A 19,413-nucleotide genomic window follows, 5' to 3' on the forward strand; every position below is an offset into this window, starting at 1 on the left:
AGATACAAATCCCACAATAACCAATATTCTCACAAAAACAAGATAGAAGGGGTACAGATCAGTTCTGAATAGGACTGTCCTGTTTATCTCACCAGATTGATCAGCCTTCTCATTGCATGTTCATGAGAGCAAACACATTCACAAGGATCGAATCCACCTTCTGCCATGATTACCCAGCTTGATTTTACTTGACTGTTTAAATCTAGGAGGAAAGAAAAAATATCATAAGAGTACTATTCAGAGTTACTCTTTCTCTTGAGCTATGACAAATTCAAATGTTATATAGATTCATAATAGTTTTCTTAAACTATGTATAGTTCATATTTATTAATGACCCATATCTATGTATTACTAATCCTATATGAATTATAAATTTATCATATGAATTTTGAATCTATACAAGTAATTGGCTACCCCTTCTGCCATCAGACTAATTTCCTATAAATGCAGATATCTTCAGATGCTCTAAACTAGCCCCCCTACCTGTGAATGATGCTGAAGATGCTAGAGCCTACTCTGCTTAATTACTCAATTCTTTCCTTCTTTTTTTTGAGACAGAGTTTCATTCTGTTGCCCGGGCTAGAGAGCAGTGGTGTCATCACAGCTCACTGCAACCTCCATTTCCTGGGCTCAGGGGATCCTCCTGCCTCAGTCCCCGAAGTAGCTGGGACTACAAGTCCAAGACACCATACCAGCTAACGTTTTTTATTATTTTTAGTAGAGATGGGGATCTTGTTCTTGCTTAGGTGGGTCTTGAACTCCTGACCTCAAGTGATCCTTCCACCTCAGCCTCCCAGAGTGCTAGGATTACAGGTGTGAGCCACCCTGCCCAGCTCTTAATTACTTAATTCTTTAAGTGCTCAAACATTTAAAGTAGGCTTAACCCACTCAAGAAAGCCATATGAAAAGAAAAAATGAGGTATCTAAAATGATACCAAGGTTTACAGGGGGAAATTAATGACAATAGCTAGGAAATAGCTGGGTAGATTTCAAAAAATAAAGAAAACAAGTGAGAGGCCAAATGGAGTGCTGGCTATCAGATTTATAAAACAATTTTTTAAAAACTGGACAAAATACATGAAACAATCATTTTCAAGACATTGGACATCAGGCAACAAGGAATAGAGATCCCTGAGAGATGGGGAAACAAATGATGTAAACCCTATCACTGACCCAGTTTACTTCCTGGAGGAATTTCTAGGCCCAAATACAAGAAGGGGAAACCCAGACCATAGCCCAGTGGTATCCCTGAGTTGGGGAGAAAGAGTTAGAAAATGATTATATTAAGCAGAGACATGAAAGATGTTTAAAACACCCAAATGGGCTTGTAGAGAGGAAAACCATAATGCTTCAGATGAAAAATATACTAGATAGGTTTAACAGCATATTAGACATTACAAAAGAAAATATTACTGAACTTGAAAACATAATAAAAACTATCAAAGATGAAATAACAGGAAAAGAAGAGTGAATACATGAGTAGTCCCAGGTACTCAGAAGACTGAAGCAGGAGGATCCCTTGAGCCCAGGTGTTCAAGACCAGCCCAGGCAATATTGTGAGATCCAGTCTCTAAAAAACAAACAAACAAAACATGAATAGGGCATTAGTGAGCTGTGGGACAACTTCAAATGGGCTGATATATGTGAATTGTGTATACCTTTGTCAAAACTTATCAAATTGTACATTTAAATGTGCATAGTTTATTGCTTTATCAATTATATCACGAGTGAAATTAATGCTTATTATAGCAATAAGAGTAAAAAAATACTTTGGTTAAAAAATGAAATAGATCAATAGAACAATTCATAAATTAGGCTAAAGGAACTTCATTCATTCATTCAAAAATATTTAGCACTTGTGCTAGTTCTATTAGAAATATAAAAGTGAGCAAAAACTGATATGGTCCTTACCCTAATGGTGTTCATATTCTAATGGTAGGGAGAGACAGTAATCTAAATATTTTTGAAATTATAAGTAGAAACTAATAAATACTGTAAAAGATAAATGGACTAAGAGTGAAAAGACAATCCATAAAATGACAGAAAATATTTGCAAATTATTTATCTGATAAGGGCTTAATATCTAGAATACACAAAAGAAGTCTTACAACTCAATAACAAAGACAACCCAATTTAAAAATGGCAAAGGACTTGAATAGACTTTTCTCCAAAGAAAATATACAAATGATCAATAAGTATATGAAAAATACTCAATGTCAGTAATCATTAGGGAAATGCAAATCAAAACCACAATGAGATACACCTACTAGTATGGCTACAATAAAAAAAAAAACAACAGAAAATAAGTGATGTGGAGAAATTGAAACCCTGATCTCACTGGTGGGAATGTAAAATGGCGCAGCTGTTGTGGAAAACAGTTTGACATTTCTCAAAAAGTTAAACAGAATTATCACATGATCCAACAATTCCATTCCTAGGTATATAACCAAAAGATTTGAAAACAGGGACGCTGATAGTTGTCTGCCAAATATTCATAGCAGCATTATATGCAATAGCCAAAAGGTGGAAACAACCCAAGTGTCTATCAACTGTAAGTGGATAAACAAAATGTAGTATATGCATACAATGGAATATTATTTAGCTGTAAAATGGAATGAAGTTGTGATATATGCTACAACGTGGATGAACCCTGAAAACATTAATCCAAAATAAACCAGATAAAAAAGGGCAAATATTGTTTGATTCCATTTATATGAAATTTCTAGAATAGGCAAATTCATAGAGACAGGCCGGACTGAGAGATGTGAGTAGAGGCCCTGGAAGAGTGGGAGCCAGGTGAGGGGGGCAGAGGTGAGGGAAGCAGGGCAGCTGTGGAGAAGGGGGAAGTAAGGGTGGAGGCTCAGACTGAGGGGGCTGGAAGAAGGTGTGAGTGGATGGCGGCGCATAGACCTCACAGAGCACCACCTTTACCACCAACCTGGACTCAAGGCCAGGTGGCTAATAAGTAAAAATTAGGGGCAGGGAAGGAAAGGCTGTTTTATGTTTCACGCTCTTGACAAAGTAAAATGTCAATGACTGATCCAAATACCTTATGACCACAACCTCAATCCCTTTCCAACTACCGCAGGTAGACAGTGAACATTCTGAAGATAAGATGCAGGGGCAATGTTTTCCTGTTGCCAGTCTGACTCAGCCACGGGGCTGGGGAGAGAAGTTAGCTCTCGGGTTACGGTGTTCCCAGTCTGCAGGGCTGGGAGCCGCTGGGGGATGCAGCTAGCAGCTACCGGATAGACGAACGGGGCAGCACTTTCAAATCCCAACATGGCCCAGGGAATGGGTGGGACGATGGCATCTGTAATCATTGATCCCCCTTTTCTATCATCGTGTTAAGAGTGGATGCCATTAGGTATCTTAGCAACTGATTTTTCCCGGACTTGCATTTTACTTGATTTCAAAGGTGGGGGCATTATCCTAATATTTTAAAATTCAAGCAATAGTGAAGTGTTTAAAGTAGAAACATAAAATTATGAATGGAAGTCTCCCCCCCCCCATTATTTTGAAGGCTTGAAACAGCTGTAAAGAAAGGGAAGTGAAAAGGATTCCTCCAGAAGAGCAATTCACTCCTGCAACACACAGTTTCCTAATGCTTTCAAGGCTTGAGTCAGTGTGAACACCCGGGTATAGGTGAGAGCTCCCACCAGCAGCAGCACTTAGGCCACTGTGACCCTCCCCTGAATCCCCATTTGTCCTAGACAGCAAGTCATTTTATTTATTTATTTATTTTTTTGAGACAGAGTCTTGCTCTGTTGCCCGGGCTAGAGCGAGTGCCGTGGCGTCAGCCTAGCTCACAGCAACCTCAAACTCCTGGGCTTAAGCGATCCTACTGCCTCAGCCTCCCTAGTAGCTGGGACTACAGGCACGTGCCACCATGCCCGGCTAATTTTTTCTATATAGATTTTTAGTTGGCCAGATAATTTCTTTCTATTTTTAGTAGAGACGGAGTCTCGCTCTTGCTCAGGCTGGTCTCGAACTCCTGACCTCGAGCGATCCACCCGCCTCGGCCTCCCAGAGTGCTAGGATTACAGGCGTGAGCCACCGCGCCCGGCCTGCAAGTCATTTTATACTGGTCATTAGTATCCTCATGATGGCGAGCACTGTATTTTTAATCCAATAGGTCACATGTGCAGGGTTTAATCACTGCAATGTATTCCTCTCTGTCACTTTTTCTCTGAGAGCTGGGTGAAAGTGTATGTAGAACCAACTGTACACATACGTCAAAAATGTTTTGCACAAACTTTCCAAAGAAAGACCTTATAGCATTGTGCACAGAGGGAAAAAATTGGCCCTGTAATTGCTCTTGTCGGCAACCAGAGTGTTCAAGTTTAGATTTTTTCCCACTCCAGTCTACCTGCTCTAAATGCCACAGATACTAAGTAAATGGACTTAACTCTTGAAATCAGGCTGGCTAAGCCATCAACTCTCAAAGAAGGTTTGCAGAAAATGTGAACAGTAAATACAAACACTGTGGGTTTTTTTTAATATTTAACTCAATAACTTAGCTATTCCAATATGGGAAATAATCACAAGGTTTTTTTTGCTTTTTTTTTTTTTTTGAGACAGTCTCGCTCTGTTGCCAGGGCTAGAGGGCCGTGGCATCAGCCTAGTTCAAAGCAACCTCAAACTCCTGGGCTTAAGCAATCCTACTGCCTCAGCCTCCCGAGTAGCTGGGACTACAGGCACGCGCCACCATGCCCGGCTAAGTTTTTCTATATATATTTTTAGTTGTCCAGATAATTTCTTTCTATTTTTAGTAGAGACAGGGTTTCGCTCTTGCTCAGGATGGTCTCGAACTCCTGACCTAGAGCAGTCCACCTGCCTCGGCCTCCCAGAGTGCTAGGATTCCAGGTGTGAGCCACTGCGCCCAACCAATCACAAGTATTATTCTCACATTGAAATAACAAGATAAAATGACTGAATGTTGACTCCTGCCCTCCACCAGCACTACACCTAGCCCTTTCTTCCCATGCTTAGTAAGAAAATGTACAGTGTGTTTATAAAGTGAGGAACCCCATTCTTAGAAGAGCTTGGGGATATATCTATCTCATTACTTTAAAGCCATACCATATATGGAACCCATGCCTCATGAACTTTTAAGCTTCCACGGGGAATTGAAGGGCCATGTTTCTAATGGCACCAGCCTCAACTACCACATGGCTCACTTTCAAAATTAAAATCACCAGAATGGAACTTCTCAAACCATCAACGTACTGTGCATTCATTAGGCACATCCTTCCGAAACACTTTTAAAAATAATATAAATTTTTGACTTATTCATGGTTTCACAAAAATTGCTCTATAAAAAATATGAAAGATAACCACAAGCCAAAATGTGCATTTGAAAGACTGAGAATGTACCTTTACAATAGGAAAAAACCCAATTAAGTGTCAAAATGAAATGTCAGAGATATCAACTGTCAAACTTAGTATTCAAGGAAATCAGACATTTCATACTTAATGACTTAATGACCTAATGAATATAACTTATGTAGATAAAGTTCACTCTTGAAAGCCTGTTTCTCAACTGTCTTTTCAAATTCTCCGAAAGGGGAAAAACGGCTCGGACTGCTGGAGTGGATATAAGCAAGTGTCTAATACAAATACTGATCCATCATTCCTCCCTATCTGTACCTCACCAGGCCAATGTGTTGGTTAAACTGAAAAGATGTTTTGCTAAGATTTTTAAAAAAGAAATTCAAATACCAAAATGCCCAGTACCTATCCAGTTCTGTAGCTTCTGAACATGGAAATTTAAGAAAGCATTAACACACTGACTTTTACAAAGAAAGGGAGACTTGTTTTTATCACTGTATTACCTATCAAAATTATAAAACATGGCTCTTTTTAATCCACTTAGTAAAATTAGACTCCACCACCCACCTCCAAAAAACAGCATCTTGAAGGCAGGAATCTATCCTAGTCATCACTGTCTGCAAACACCTCCCCCTTACTGCTTCAGCTATAGCACTTACTGAATAAATATTTACTGAATTCCTGACAATGTTTATTTTCTCTGTATCTATATATGCCAGTAATGAGAATTTTAAATTATACTTCAGTCCTAATTAGCCTCCAGTAAAATGAGAAAATATATTTATAAATGGGACATTCCTTAATAGTGCTATGCTTCTGTGGAACTTTCTCCATGTAGACTTGAGCCGTTTTAAGTACTATTCAATTTTCAGTTAATAGTTTCCATTTTAAAATCACCAGGGTTGACCGGGCGCGGTGGCTCACGCCTGTAATCCTAGCACTCTGGGAGGCCGAGGTGGGTGGATCACTCAAAGTCAGGAGTTCGAGACCAGCCTGAGCAAGAGCAAGACCCCATCTCTACTAAAAAAACTAGAAAAAAATTATCTGGCCAACTAAAAATATATAGAAAAAATTAGCCGGACATGGTGGCGCATGCCTGTAGTCCCAGCTACTCGGGAGGCTGAGGCAGGAGGATGGCTTGAGCCCAGGAGTTTGAGGTTGCTGTGAGCTAGGCTGACGCCACGGCACTCACTCTAGCCCAGGCAACAGAGTGAGACTCTGTCTCAAAAAAAAAAAAAAAAAATCACCAGAGTTTTTTTGGAAAATAGAATGGACACAGTTCTCTTTTGGTTAGGATCTAAGAACAAATGTCAATACAAACCAGCAGCTAAGCACTGGAGCAAAAAACCGTAACCAATCCCTCCCCACCTGTAAATCCCTTGGTCTCCAGGGATATTAAGAAGCTGTTCTATCCTGGGCAAGATAGAAGAGGGTTATTGAATCAGAATTTTAGTAAATCTGGTACGAAGATGCCTTTGATATAAACCAATATAGAACAATACTTTCACCTTTCATGTATCATAGAGTTGTTTACCTCCTTAACATATATCCCTAATGTTAGAGAACAATGTTAATACCAAAGACATGGGCTTGATCCTTGAGGACAACCAGCTTCATTAATTGCTTCTCTAAAATGTGCAACCTGTCACAAAAGGCCTAAGTCACGAAAACATGAACAGTGTGCTAAAAAAAAATTCAAAATTCAAAATAATCTAGGGGGGAGTGAGGGAAGTAGATTTAGGCATAGATGAAATAAAACTGAACATAAGATGAGTTGATAAATACTGAAGTTGGGTGATAAGTACTGGGGAGTTCCTATACCACTTTTTTTTTTACTGTTTATAACAATATTTCTTTTGGTTTTATTTCAAAATATTAAGAAGGTACAAATGTTGTTGTTAAATGGATACCTTGTATAAGATTTAAGTCAGGGCTGTTAGTGTACCCATCACCAGAATAGTGTTCACTGTACCTGATAGGTAAGTTTTTATACCTCACGCCCTCCCTCCCACTACTCTACCTTTTTATTTTTTGAAATTTTCTATAATAAACAATTTATATGTTAGCATTTTTCTATTATAATTAATATTTATGACAGCAATCTGACTCCAAGTATATATTAAGCAATACAGTTTATAGGTGGCTTTTAAGGTACATTAAGGACAAAATAAGTATATACATCTGAAGCTCTCAAACCTATCCACTCCTAAACAAGCCGTAGCACAAAAAGACAGCGAATTAATGTACTCTGTATGTTGAGAAGGCAAAAGCAATTCCCCTTGTTCTGCAGATCCAGGTCATTTTCTCTCTTCACTACAGCTAACAATGTTTCCTGGTAGAGTTTGGCAGTAATAAGTCAGGCGAGTCATATTGTTTCTATATATGGTGAGGGAATTTTCCAATGCTGTTAACCAATGTATCATTGCTGTTAGAACCTTAAACACAACAGCTCATGCAAGTCTCTAAGAGACAGAAGAGTTAAAATAGCCATCGGACTTTCTTAAATTTTTTTTAAATAGGTGAAACCCTAGGGAAAAGACAATTCCCAAACAAGGCACTATCTATTTAATTTAAAAACATGAAATGAGTCACCTCAACTAAGTCATCAAATAAATGCAAATTAAAATGAACTTCCACCTAAAAACAAAACACAAAAAAGTACAATGAAAATTTTTTCATTCATTGCTAGTCCTACAGTTAACTGCTACAATCCTCTGGAATGCAATTTGGCAATAAGTATCAAGAACTAAAAAAAAGTTCATATCAATGCTATGTTACCTGTGATTTGCTTTAAAATACTCTAAGGGGGGAGGCCTTCCCCCCCATCCCGGAGGTCAAGCTTAACCTTCCTCCCTCACCTTGAGTGTGGACTGGACTTATTAACTCACTTCCAAAGACTAGAATACAGAAAGGGAAGGTAACTTTACAGTGGAGAAACCTAGCAAACAGTACTTTAACCAAATGATCAAGGTAAATATTATTAGTGGTAAGTCATTTTGATATAATGCACTCTTCAATAATGATAAGAAGGGCACTTCACTTCTGTGGCATTCTTCCCAAAAACCCAAGTATAATCAAGAGAAAACTCTTCTGACAAACCCAAACATCAGGGAATTCTATAAAATATTAATACTTAACCTGTACTCCTCAAAACTGTCAGAGATCAAAAACAAGGAAAGTCTAAAAAGCTGTCCCAGACCAGAGAAAGCTAAGGAAACATGCAGACTAAATGCAACATGATGTTCTAAATGGGATCCTGGAACAGAAAAAGAACATGAGTGGGAAAATGGTGAAAGTAAGTCTGAGTTTAATTAGTGTTAATATAATGGTAAGGTACCAATGTTGGCTTCCAACTTTTGACAAATGTACCCTGATAGTGATTGTAAGATATTAACATTAGGGAAAGCTGGAGGAGCAGCATACAGGAATTCCTTGCATTATCTTCATAACTTTTCTGTAAATTTAAATTTATTCCAAAATAAAAATGCTTACTTAAAAATTTAAAAATGGATGGGGGATTTTTAGGGCAGTGATTCTGTATAATACTATAATGGTGGACACATGTCACTACACATTTGTCAAAACCCATAGGATGTACAACACCAAGAGTGAACCCTAATGTAAACTATGGACTTTCAGTGATAATAACTTTGCCTAGTTCACTAACTTAGGTTCAGTGACTAACACATACTAACACTCTGATGCCTGCTGTCATTAGTGGGGAGGTTATGCATAGTGGGGTGTGAGGAATATATGAGAACTCTGTATGCTCAATTTTGCTGTAAACCTAAATCTGCTCTAAAAAATAAAGTCTATTATTTAAAAAATAAAATAAAAAACTTAATGTGGGTATAAATGAAACAAGACTTTGCAGGAGTTAAACATTGTTGAAATTGGATCATGGGTATCTGAAGATCATAACACAAGTCTATTTTGTGTATCTTTTTAAATCCTATAATAAAAAGTGTTTTTAAAAAATATATATGCTTAAAAATTACATCTCTATCAATCTGTCCTAAGGAATATATGAATTGTGGACTACTGAAAATTCAAAAATTATAAAGAATTTAAATGTTAAAGAATCTAAACGTTAATAAATAAGTAGCTATGGTGCATTCAACCAATGGCACATTATATCATATAGTAACACGGTGTAGCGAGCAAAACCAGTCTCTTGCTAACAGTATCTCTAGAACAGATTTGGCTTATTCTGATATAATATCCCACTGAAGACAGGGAAGGGAAATCCCTGAAAGGGTCGGTGGCTCACACCTGTAATCCTAGCACTTTGGGAGTCTGAGGCAGAGCAATCTCCTGAGGTCAGGAGTTCGAGAACAGCTCTGAGCAAGAGTGAAACCCTGTGTCTACTAAAATTAGAAAAAAGTTAGCCAGCTACTTGGGAGACTGAGGCAGGAGGATCGCGTGAGCCCAGAAGTTTGAGGTTGCAGTGACCTATGATCACACCACTGCACTCTAGTTGGAGCGACAGAGCAAGACTGTTTCAAAAAAAAAAAAACGAAGGATCTAGGTTGAGTCTATGCATGGCAATGAAACAGGCAGGGTCTCTGCACACCTCTAGGTGTCTACAATCACAATTTTTTTTTTATTTCAAAGCATTAAGGGGGTACAAATGTTTTTGGTTGCATGGATCGCCTTTGTAATGCTTGAGTCATGTCTGTAAGGGTCCTTATCACCCAAATAGTATTCATTGTAGCTTCCTTTCCAACCCCTACAATCACAAATTTTGAATTATGCAGTTGTGAAAACCAAATAACTAGGCAAAGATAATGAACAGATGACTGTGAAGCAGAATCCAGCACAGACTAAACACGTCCTGCTCCTGGCTAGACCTCCGAATGAAAACTTTTATATATAAATTGAAATATATACTAATTTTCTCATAGCCAACATCAGTCCCAAGCGACGAACAGTTAATTATCTATAATTACAAGGGAATCTTAAAGTGAATTGTTTTTGTGACCATGAAAACCAAACCATTAGCTGTATAATACATCCCGTGTCTTTACTTAATTTTCTTTTCTGAATGAAGTATATTGCTTTTAGAATGAAAAACTTATTGCAGTCAGAAAAAAAGGCTTGTGTGTTCAGTGAAAACAGCATACTAAAGCAGACTGCAAAATGATATATAATTAAATTTGAAAACACAGCATTAAAAAAAGAGGCTGCAAAGAACTATTAACAGTTTATTATGCTCATGAAAAATAGCATGGTAGGAAACTCTGGGTGGAGGAACTGGAAAATTTACAGGAAAGTAGGATTAGAACACTAGTTCCAGGTGATCCTAGGAAAATCCTTATAAGTGTTAAAAAGAAACAGATGATTACCAACATTTTACTTATCTTTTTTTTTTTTTTTGAGACAGAGTCTCGCTCTGTTGCCTGGGTTGGAGTGAGTGCCGTGGCGTCAGCCTAGCTCACAGCAACCTCAAACTCCTGGGCTTAAGCAATCCTCCTGCCTCAGCCTCCCGAGTAGCTGGGACTACAGGCATGCACCACCATGCCCGGCTAATTTTTTCTATATATATATATATATATATATATATATATATATATATATATATGTTTTTAGCTGTCTGTATAATTTCTTTTCTATTTTTAGTAGAGACGGGGTCTCGCTCTTGCTCAGGCTGGTCTCGAACTCCTGAGCTCAAATAATCCACCCGCCTCAGATTACAGGCATGAGCCACCGCGCCCAGCCATTTTACTTATCTTAAATTAGTAATAATGGGTAAGGTGATTATACAATTATCCATTGTTCTCTAGAAATTTTTTGGAATCACCCTTCCTGTAGTTCTACCAAGAGGCTTACAGTTAATTTTTTCTTTCATGTTTTATCTCCAATCAATTACAAATTAATTTTGATTTGAGGTAGAGTACTGTATATTAGGCATTTTTGTTTTTCCATCCAAACATTCAATTCTTTTATATTTTATAACTTGAAGTTTCTGACTCCTGCTGCTCAGATTCCACTGTGGTACCAGACATAAACTGAACACATGACTTAGTTCTTTCCCTTTCCTTTCCAAATAAATTCTACCTGGTACCCACATCAAAACATAACAACATAGTGTAATCTGACTGTCAGTTTATCTTCTACACATCTTAGATCCATTCCTTACACACACACACACACACAAAAACAAAGAAAAAGAAAATAAGAAAAACAGTTCTAAGAACGCAGAATTACCACAACTTAGATTTTTCCTTTATTTTTCTCAATGCTGTACTATAAAAATGTGTACTCTTATTTAACCTCTCTATTTTTTTTCCAATCCCTAGTTTCCTCTCTCCATCAATAAAGTTTAGTTCCCTGTTCCTTCTTCCAAGAGCAACATTACTAAGAGATTCATTTCCCTCCCAAGAAATGAGTCAGAAATTCCAGTATGCTCTGTGTGAAATTCTTGTGATTAAGGTTTTTAAAAGAATTTTAAAGGTTTTTAATTTTAAGGGTTTTAAAAGAATTACGACATAGCCAGAATTTAAATTTGGGGAAGGATTATTATACATTAAAATCATTACACTTGGTTACTGTTAAGGTGGTCAGATTTTTTTTCCTTATTTTCCTACTTTTCTTTTCTATAATATTACTTTTTGAACCAAATTATGTATTTACATATGAGTATGTAAATGTTTAAATATATGTACAAATTTACATGACTATGTAAACAAGATACTACTCAAAAATTGAATGCTGATGCCAAACTCCCATAACATTAATAACTTTAGGGTAAGTTTTTTATATATAGTGAGATGTTTGCAAATAGTCCTAATCCTTAAGAATCTAGTATTTGCAAATAATTCTATAATTGGTTGCCCTGGAAAGGGTACCTAAGTAGTGAAGGAGACAGAAGTAGTGAGACTTTTCAGTGTATAGTTTTGCATCTTCCGACTTTATACCATATGAATATTTTAAGTATTCAAAAAGGATTAGTTTTGTTTTTTTTTTTGAAACAGGGTCTCACTGTTACTTAAGCTGGTCTTGAACTCCTGGGCTCAAGCAATCCTCCTGCCTCAGCCTCCTGAGTAGCTGGAATTGTAAACATACCACCACACTGAGGCTTTAACTTTTTTTTTTAATGCTAATCTTCTCTGTATTGTCCCAATTTTAGTATATGTGCTGCTGAAGTGAGCACAGGCTTTAACTTTTTAAAAGAATAACCTTATAGTAAGTTTCTTGTTCTCTCTACCGGAACCATTAGCTCTATGGACAAAGAATTACATCTCAATTTTCTCTTGAACTAAATAAGCTAAGTTGTCTAAACCCTCTGACCCTCTATCATCACTGAATTTGTTGATTAGAGCTAATACATAACAAAAGAGATTATAACTCTAAGTAAATGTATTACAAAATGAACCAAATCTCATCAACGAAAATACAAAGTAATTTGTATAAACACACCCTACAATGATACTTCCAAAGTCAGCCTTTTTAGCTGGGTGGGGTAGTACATGTTACTCAGGAGGCTGAGGTGGGAGGATCCTCGAGCTCAGGAGTTGGAGGCTGCAGTGAGCTGTGATCACGCCACTGCCTCCAGCCTGAGCGAAAGAGTGAGACCCTGTCTCTAAAAATATAAAAATAAAAAAATAAAGTCAGCCTTTGACCTAAATCTGAGGCAATCATTCTTTACAAAATCAGTTTTCAAAGTTTACCTTTCTCTTCCCTACTCTCTCTTATCTGGAAGCTTTAACAATGAAGAGAATCAAAATACTGAAACAATAGTGTATATACCACAAACTAATTAATATTGGGATAGTATTCTGTTAAATTATGTTTAAAATAAAAGCAAATGGGAATTCACTTTTGAATTCATTAAAAAACACACATGAGACAGAATGGGGGGGGGAATGACAATGCCTAAGCTAGTTTTGTTTTAGATCTTTTCCCAAGGTACATCCAGAATCAAAGACATCATCTGGATGCTTACCATAGCCAGGATGGCAAGTCAGGAAACAAACAAACAAAAAACGTGGAGGGAGGGGAGGGATAAGACAGAATATTACTCCTGCCAAAGCAAGGCCACTTCTTCAGAAATAAGTGGAGCAAGCATAGTAACTTAAAAATATCAGTCAGTCACATCAAATCCATGACTATTCAAGCCACAGGATTCAGCCTTGGCTAACACACAAAAGGACTTCAAGACATCCAGGCAGCTCGAATGTTCATAGCAGCACAAGTTACAATTGTAAAGATGTGGAAACAACCCAAATGCCCATCAGTACATGAGTGGATTAATAAAATGTGGTATATGTATACCATGGAGTTCTACTCAGCCACAAAAAACAATGGTGATCTAGCACCTCTTATATTATCCTGGATAGAGCTGGAGCCCATTCTACTAACTGAAGTATCCCAAGAATGGAAAAACAAGCACCATATGTACTCACCATCAAGTTGGTTTTAACTGATCAACACCTAAGAGCACATATAGGAATTGCATTCATCGGGTGTTGGGCAGATGGGAAAGGGGAGGAGGGGATGGGTATATACACATTAAGGAAAGGAAAATTCATTCAATCAAGCCAAACTCATTTGAACACCTTGATCCTGAATACTGTGCAGGTACAAAACCGTGATGAGCAACATGGGGTCACTGCCCTCAAGAAAACCTCAGTCAAATAGATATGGGGTTCTAGGAATTGCACTTAAAAGCCCTAGAGTAATAAAATTCACTCAACCTCATTCTCTTTTACCCATTCTCACTTGATTATACTTCCCAAGCAGCAAGTGCTATTGAATAGCAGCTTTCATGTTTTTAAGGTGTTGTAATTAATTTACAGAAAGGATCACACGCTTTTTTCAACATGCATGTCAGATCCTGTGGGGCTGCTGAGCCTCCTGCTGAGAAGAAATGTGAGTGGTGAATAGACTCAGTGGGAAACAACATTACGGAACACAGATTTGGGTATGAAATGGCAGCAGGGATGCATATATAACACATACTCACCTTTCCTTGCTGCTAGATCTTTTATATTCCACAAGCCTATCTTTGGCATATATTGAATATAAAAGTGACTTGTAAACTGCTATGTACTATGCAAATGTAATGAATAATCATACTTTACTATTACTATTTCTACAACAGTCCACTTTTATGTAAGAAGTAGAGATTGAGTCCTGATGCCCCTGTGTTACATTTTTAAGACCAACTATCTTTTTTATCTGGTCCTGGGAGAAGTAAACAATAAAAAAAATGTTGCACAAAAAAAAAAAAGAGAGAGAGAATATTCCAAGCCAGCAATCAATCCTTTTTCTAGAACTTTCTGAACATACCAACCATAAAATATATTTATATTTACATATCAAAATCACAAATCACAAATAAATGGGGAAAGGATTGCTATTTCAATAAATGGTCCTAGAAAAGCCTATTAGCTGTTAAGAGGGAAAAAAATCAGTAATTCTAGAAGGTAAGTATTTATTTGACCTTTGGAGGACTTCCTAAAGATATGCACAATGCAAAATAATCAAATTTACAATATAAGACTGTGCATAAAAAAATCCCAAATAAAATTAAAACAGCAAAAGAATTAGGAAAATAAAAACAAACAGACATTCTTCCAAGATCAAGGAGCCAAAAAAAAAAAAAAAAACCTAAACATTTCACTAATACGGCTGGCAAAGACATCGTAATAACATGGAGCATATGCATACAGGTTATTAAATAAGATAGAGCCATTAATTCTTTGTATTTGAAATTATAAACTATAATAACTTTTCTGGCTATACAAATCCAGATGTTTAAAAATGTTCATGTCCTCTGACTAATCCCACTTCTAAGACTCTATCAAGGAAAATAATCTGAAATACAAAGATTTATATACAGACATGGTTACAATAGCTTTAAAACAGTGAAAAATTGGAACCCTAAAAGTCTGACTAAAAGGGAATATTTAAATTATGATACACATTGTGACACATTATGCAGCCAAATGTTTCATTTGCTTTTATTAAAAAAAGAGAAAGATCACAATATGTTAAAAGGATATTTAAAAGGATATAAAAAATAAACATAGCACATGTGCATGTTTTAAAAGGCACAGGAAAACACACACAAATGAAAAAGCTGAAAGAAAACATAAAACTTTTCCTAGCACTATGGGAGGCTGAGTTAGGAGGACTGCTTAAGCTCTGGAGTCCCAGACCAGCCTGAGCAAGAGGGAGACCCCATCTCTATTAAAAATAGAAAAAGTAGCCGGGCATCACAGCATGGCCTGTAGTCCCAGCCACTTAAGAGGCTGAGGCAGGAGGAGGATTGCTTGAGCCCAGGAGTCCGAAGTTGCAGTGAGCTATGATGACACCACTGCACTCAACCTGGGCAACAGAGCAAAACTCTGTCTCAAAAAAAGCTAAATAACTAAATAAAAGAAAAAAGAAAAAAAGAAAACATAAAACTTTAATATCTGCTATGTCTGGGTGGTAGGATTTTACTTTTCACTTTGTACATTTTTCAAATATCATATAATGATCGAATATTAACTCGTATAATCAGGAAAAAAACAAGTGAAGTAACTCAGGAACGGAAAACCAAATACCACATGTTCTTACTTATAAGCGGGAACTAAACTATGGGTATGGAGGGGCATACAGAGTGGTACAACAGACACTGGAGACTCAGAAGTGGGCACAGTGGGAGGAGGCGAGGGAAGAAAAACTACCTATTGGGTGCAATGTACACTATTCAGATGCTGGGTACACTAAAAACCCAGACATCACCACTATACAACTCATCCATGTAACCAAAAACCACTTTGTACCCCTACATCTATCAAAATAAATTTAAAAATCAGGAATAAAAAATGTTAGATGCAGTAGCTAAATCCAGGGAAATTGAATCAGTTTCTTCAACGAATAAATGGCAAAAAAACAAATAAAACTTAAGAGACAGCAAGGGAATGGTTATAGATTAAAAGAAATTTAAGATATATCAATCCTGATTCAAACAAACCTAGTAAAAAGACATTTAGAAGCAGGAACTTTGAACACTGATTAAATGACATTAACAAATTATTAATTTAACATAACTACAATGTTAATTATCTCATCTAAAAAGAGTCCTTGCCAGGCATGGTGGCTCACACCTGTCATCCTAGCACTCTGGGAGGCCGAGGCAGGTGGATCGTTTGAGCTCAGGAGTTCGAGACCAGCCTGAGCAAGAGTGAGATCCCCGTCTCTACTAAAAATAGAAAGAAATTAGCTGGACAACTAAAAATATATAGAAAAAATTAGCTGGGCATGGTGGCGCATGCCTGTAGTCCCAGCTACTCGGGAGCTTGTGGCAGAAGGATCACTTGAGCCCAGGAGTTGGAGGTTGCTGTGAGCTAGGCTGATGCCACAGCACTCTAGTCTGGGCAATGGAGTGAGACTCTGTCTCAAAAAAAAAAAAAAAAAGAAGAAGAAGAAATGGGTCTCAATGAAATATAGCCATACTTAATAATAGTTTATATTCAAATGTAGCTTTTCTAACTACTTTCACATCTGTTAAGATGTTAATTTTCCCTTCTGACAAAATCAAAGCAGGAAAATTATCCTTGTTTTAAAAAGGAGGAAAATAGGTTCAGATAAGCTACTAATTTGACCACGATTACACATCTAGTATGTGACAGATCTTGTACAGGAAGTCACCTTGTAAATTCCTGACCAGGACTAATTCCACATCTGCCAGATATGAGCAATTATGTTAGATACATTTGTTTCACCCTTACAAAGACAACTTTAGAGCTGTACAGAAATTAGATAACTATTGATTGACTTCCTATTACTTCTTAATAATGACATACTTTTCTCTTAAACTATATTTGCATCTCTGATTGGAAATAGGCAAGGGAAGAATGCAGAATTAAATTCAAATCGGTGAATTACTATTTGTTAAAAATTGTGCTAAAGCTATGCCTGGAAGAAGTTAAAGCCATTTAAAAAACTTAAATATTTAAAATAAACCTTGTTATATGCCCTAAATGTCACAAATCTCTACAGTTAAAACTCCCTGACAGTTAAAAATCCCTGAAACTTATCATAACAAATTTTGAAAATCGAAATAGTCAAGCCATTGTAGTTGCCAATTTTTTTTACCAAGTCCCACCACTTTAGAAACAACTTTTTCATAATACTGACCCAATAAGGTGACCCAATAAGGTGATGAATCTACTTGTAGATTCAACTATCTACAAGTAGCTATTTATAACAGTGAAATACCCATCCTGCAAAAAAAATCTACCTCTGAAATTCTTATAAGAGAACAAAAGCTTAAAAACACCTTTCCAGAGGGCATACTATTCAAATGGAAGAGACTAGAGCAGGCTAGAAAGGAGAATAGAAGTTTATTTTCAACAGAGAGGAATGGGAATTTATAGAAGCAACAGGGTCAGCATGACCAGGAGGCCTGTACAAAATATCACTGTATAGGTCAGATACAGATTAGAGGATACCAACTCCTCATTTATTCATATTCAACAAACCACAAGTTCACAAGTGGTACTATTACAACTTTGGAGAGATGCAGCAGTACTCACCCACTCATTTAAAGAGGAAAGAACTGAGACCCTGAGAGCTTCAGTAACTTGCCCAAAGCCACACAGCACACAGAGGTGGGATTCAAACTCTCGACTTCTCTCGCTTGTCTTCTCTCACTTCCACTTTCTTGAAAAGGATGTATCTAACAAATCCTCAGGGGACTAAGTAACCAGCAGAAGAGTTCAGAGGGGAATATAAAAGAAACAAAAGGCAGCCTCTACCTCCAAAAGCTTACAATCAAGTTAATTATTAATTTAAATTATTTAATATAACAATATAATTACATACCAGTATATAATTAACAGCCAAAATAAATATCACAAATTACTTGTGATCACCACTCTGCAGAAAGCTCAAAATTCAAGAAAAGGAGAACTACTTTCCTTAACCTTCTATCCCATTGCTACTAGGCTTAACTCTTCAAGGTCATCAAGAATTTCCTTGTCTCCTAAATTCTTCCATTTCTCTGCAACACAAGATTCTGTTAAAGATCTACCCCCAGGCTGCCACCACTTTTCCAGAAATTCTCATTCAATGTGACTCTATCTTCACAGGTATCTATCTTATTGGGCTGCTAAAACAAAATTAAACTGTATAGCTTATAAACAACAGAAATTTACTTCTCACACTTCTGGAGGCTAGGAAGTCCAAGATCAAGGTGCTGGCAGATTCAGTGTCTGGGGAGACTTGCTCTCTGGTTCATAGACAGTGCCTTCTCACTGTGTCCTACTTGTGAGGAAGGGGCCAAGCAATTCCCTGGGGCCTCTTTTATAAGGGCACTAATCCCAGAGGGCTCCACCCTCATGATCTAATCACCCCCAAAGGCCCCCACCTCCTAATACCATCACATTGGGAGTTAGGATTTCAAATGTGAATTTGGAGAAACACATTCAGAACATAGCACTCATCACAGCAACAACAAAAATAAATAAATGGAACCCAATCAAATTAAAAAGCTTCTGCACAGCCAAGGAAACCTCATGAGAACAAACAGACAACCTACAGAACCGGAGAAAATATTCGCATGTTACACATCCAATAAGGGGCTAATAACTAGAATCTATTTAGAACTTAGGAAAATCAGAAAGAAAAAAATCAAACAACCCTATCAAAAAGTGGGCAAAGGACATGAACAGAAACTTTTCAAAAGAAGACAGACTAATGGCCAACAAACATATGAAAAAATGCTCAATATCTCTAATCATCAGGGAAATGCAAATCAAAACCACAATGAGATATCACTTATCTTCAGTGAGAATGGCCTTTATCAAAAAGTCCCAAAACAATAAATGTTGGTGTGGATGTGGAGAGACAGGAACACTCATACACTGCTGGTGGGACTGCAAACTAGTGCAACCTCTGTGGAAAGCAAAGCGGAGATACCTCAAAGAGCTACAAGTAGACCTACCATTTGATCCAGCAATCCCATTACTGGGCATCCACCCAAAAGAACAAAAGACATTCTATAAAAAAGACATCTGCACTTGAATGTTTATAGCAGCACAATTCACAATTGCAAAGATGTGGAAACAACCCAAATGCCCATCAATA

At 37.2% G+C, this 19,413-nt stretch overlaps 1 protein-coding gene across 1 annotated transcript in view; it reads right to left on the reverse strand.

Moving 5' to 3' along the window:
* The window catches only part of SMIM14 (small integral membrane protein 14), a 66,962-nt gene that overhangs the window by 38,158 nt on the left and 9,391 nt on the right, over positions 1 to 19,413 (reverse strand). The window contains exon 2 of the mRNA XM_045550548.1: positions 93 to 202. Within this exon, the coding sequence (XP_045406504.1) occupies positions 93 to 167 (75 nt within the window). The 5' untranslated portion in view covers positions 168 to 202. The remainder of the gene's footprint in view (positions 1 to 92; positions 203 to 19,413) is intronic.

This window comes from Lemur catta, chromosome 4 (genome assembly GCF_020740605.2).
Source record: "Lemur catta isolate mLemCat1 chromosome 4, mLemCat1.pri, whole genome shotgun sequence".
Lineage (NCBI taxonomy): Eukaryota > Metazoa > Chordata > Mammalia > Primates > Lemuridae > Lemur > Lemur catta.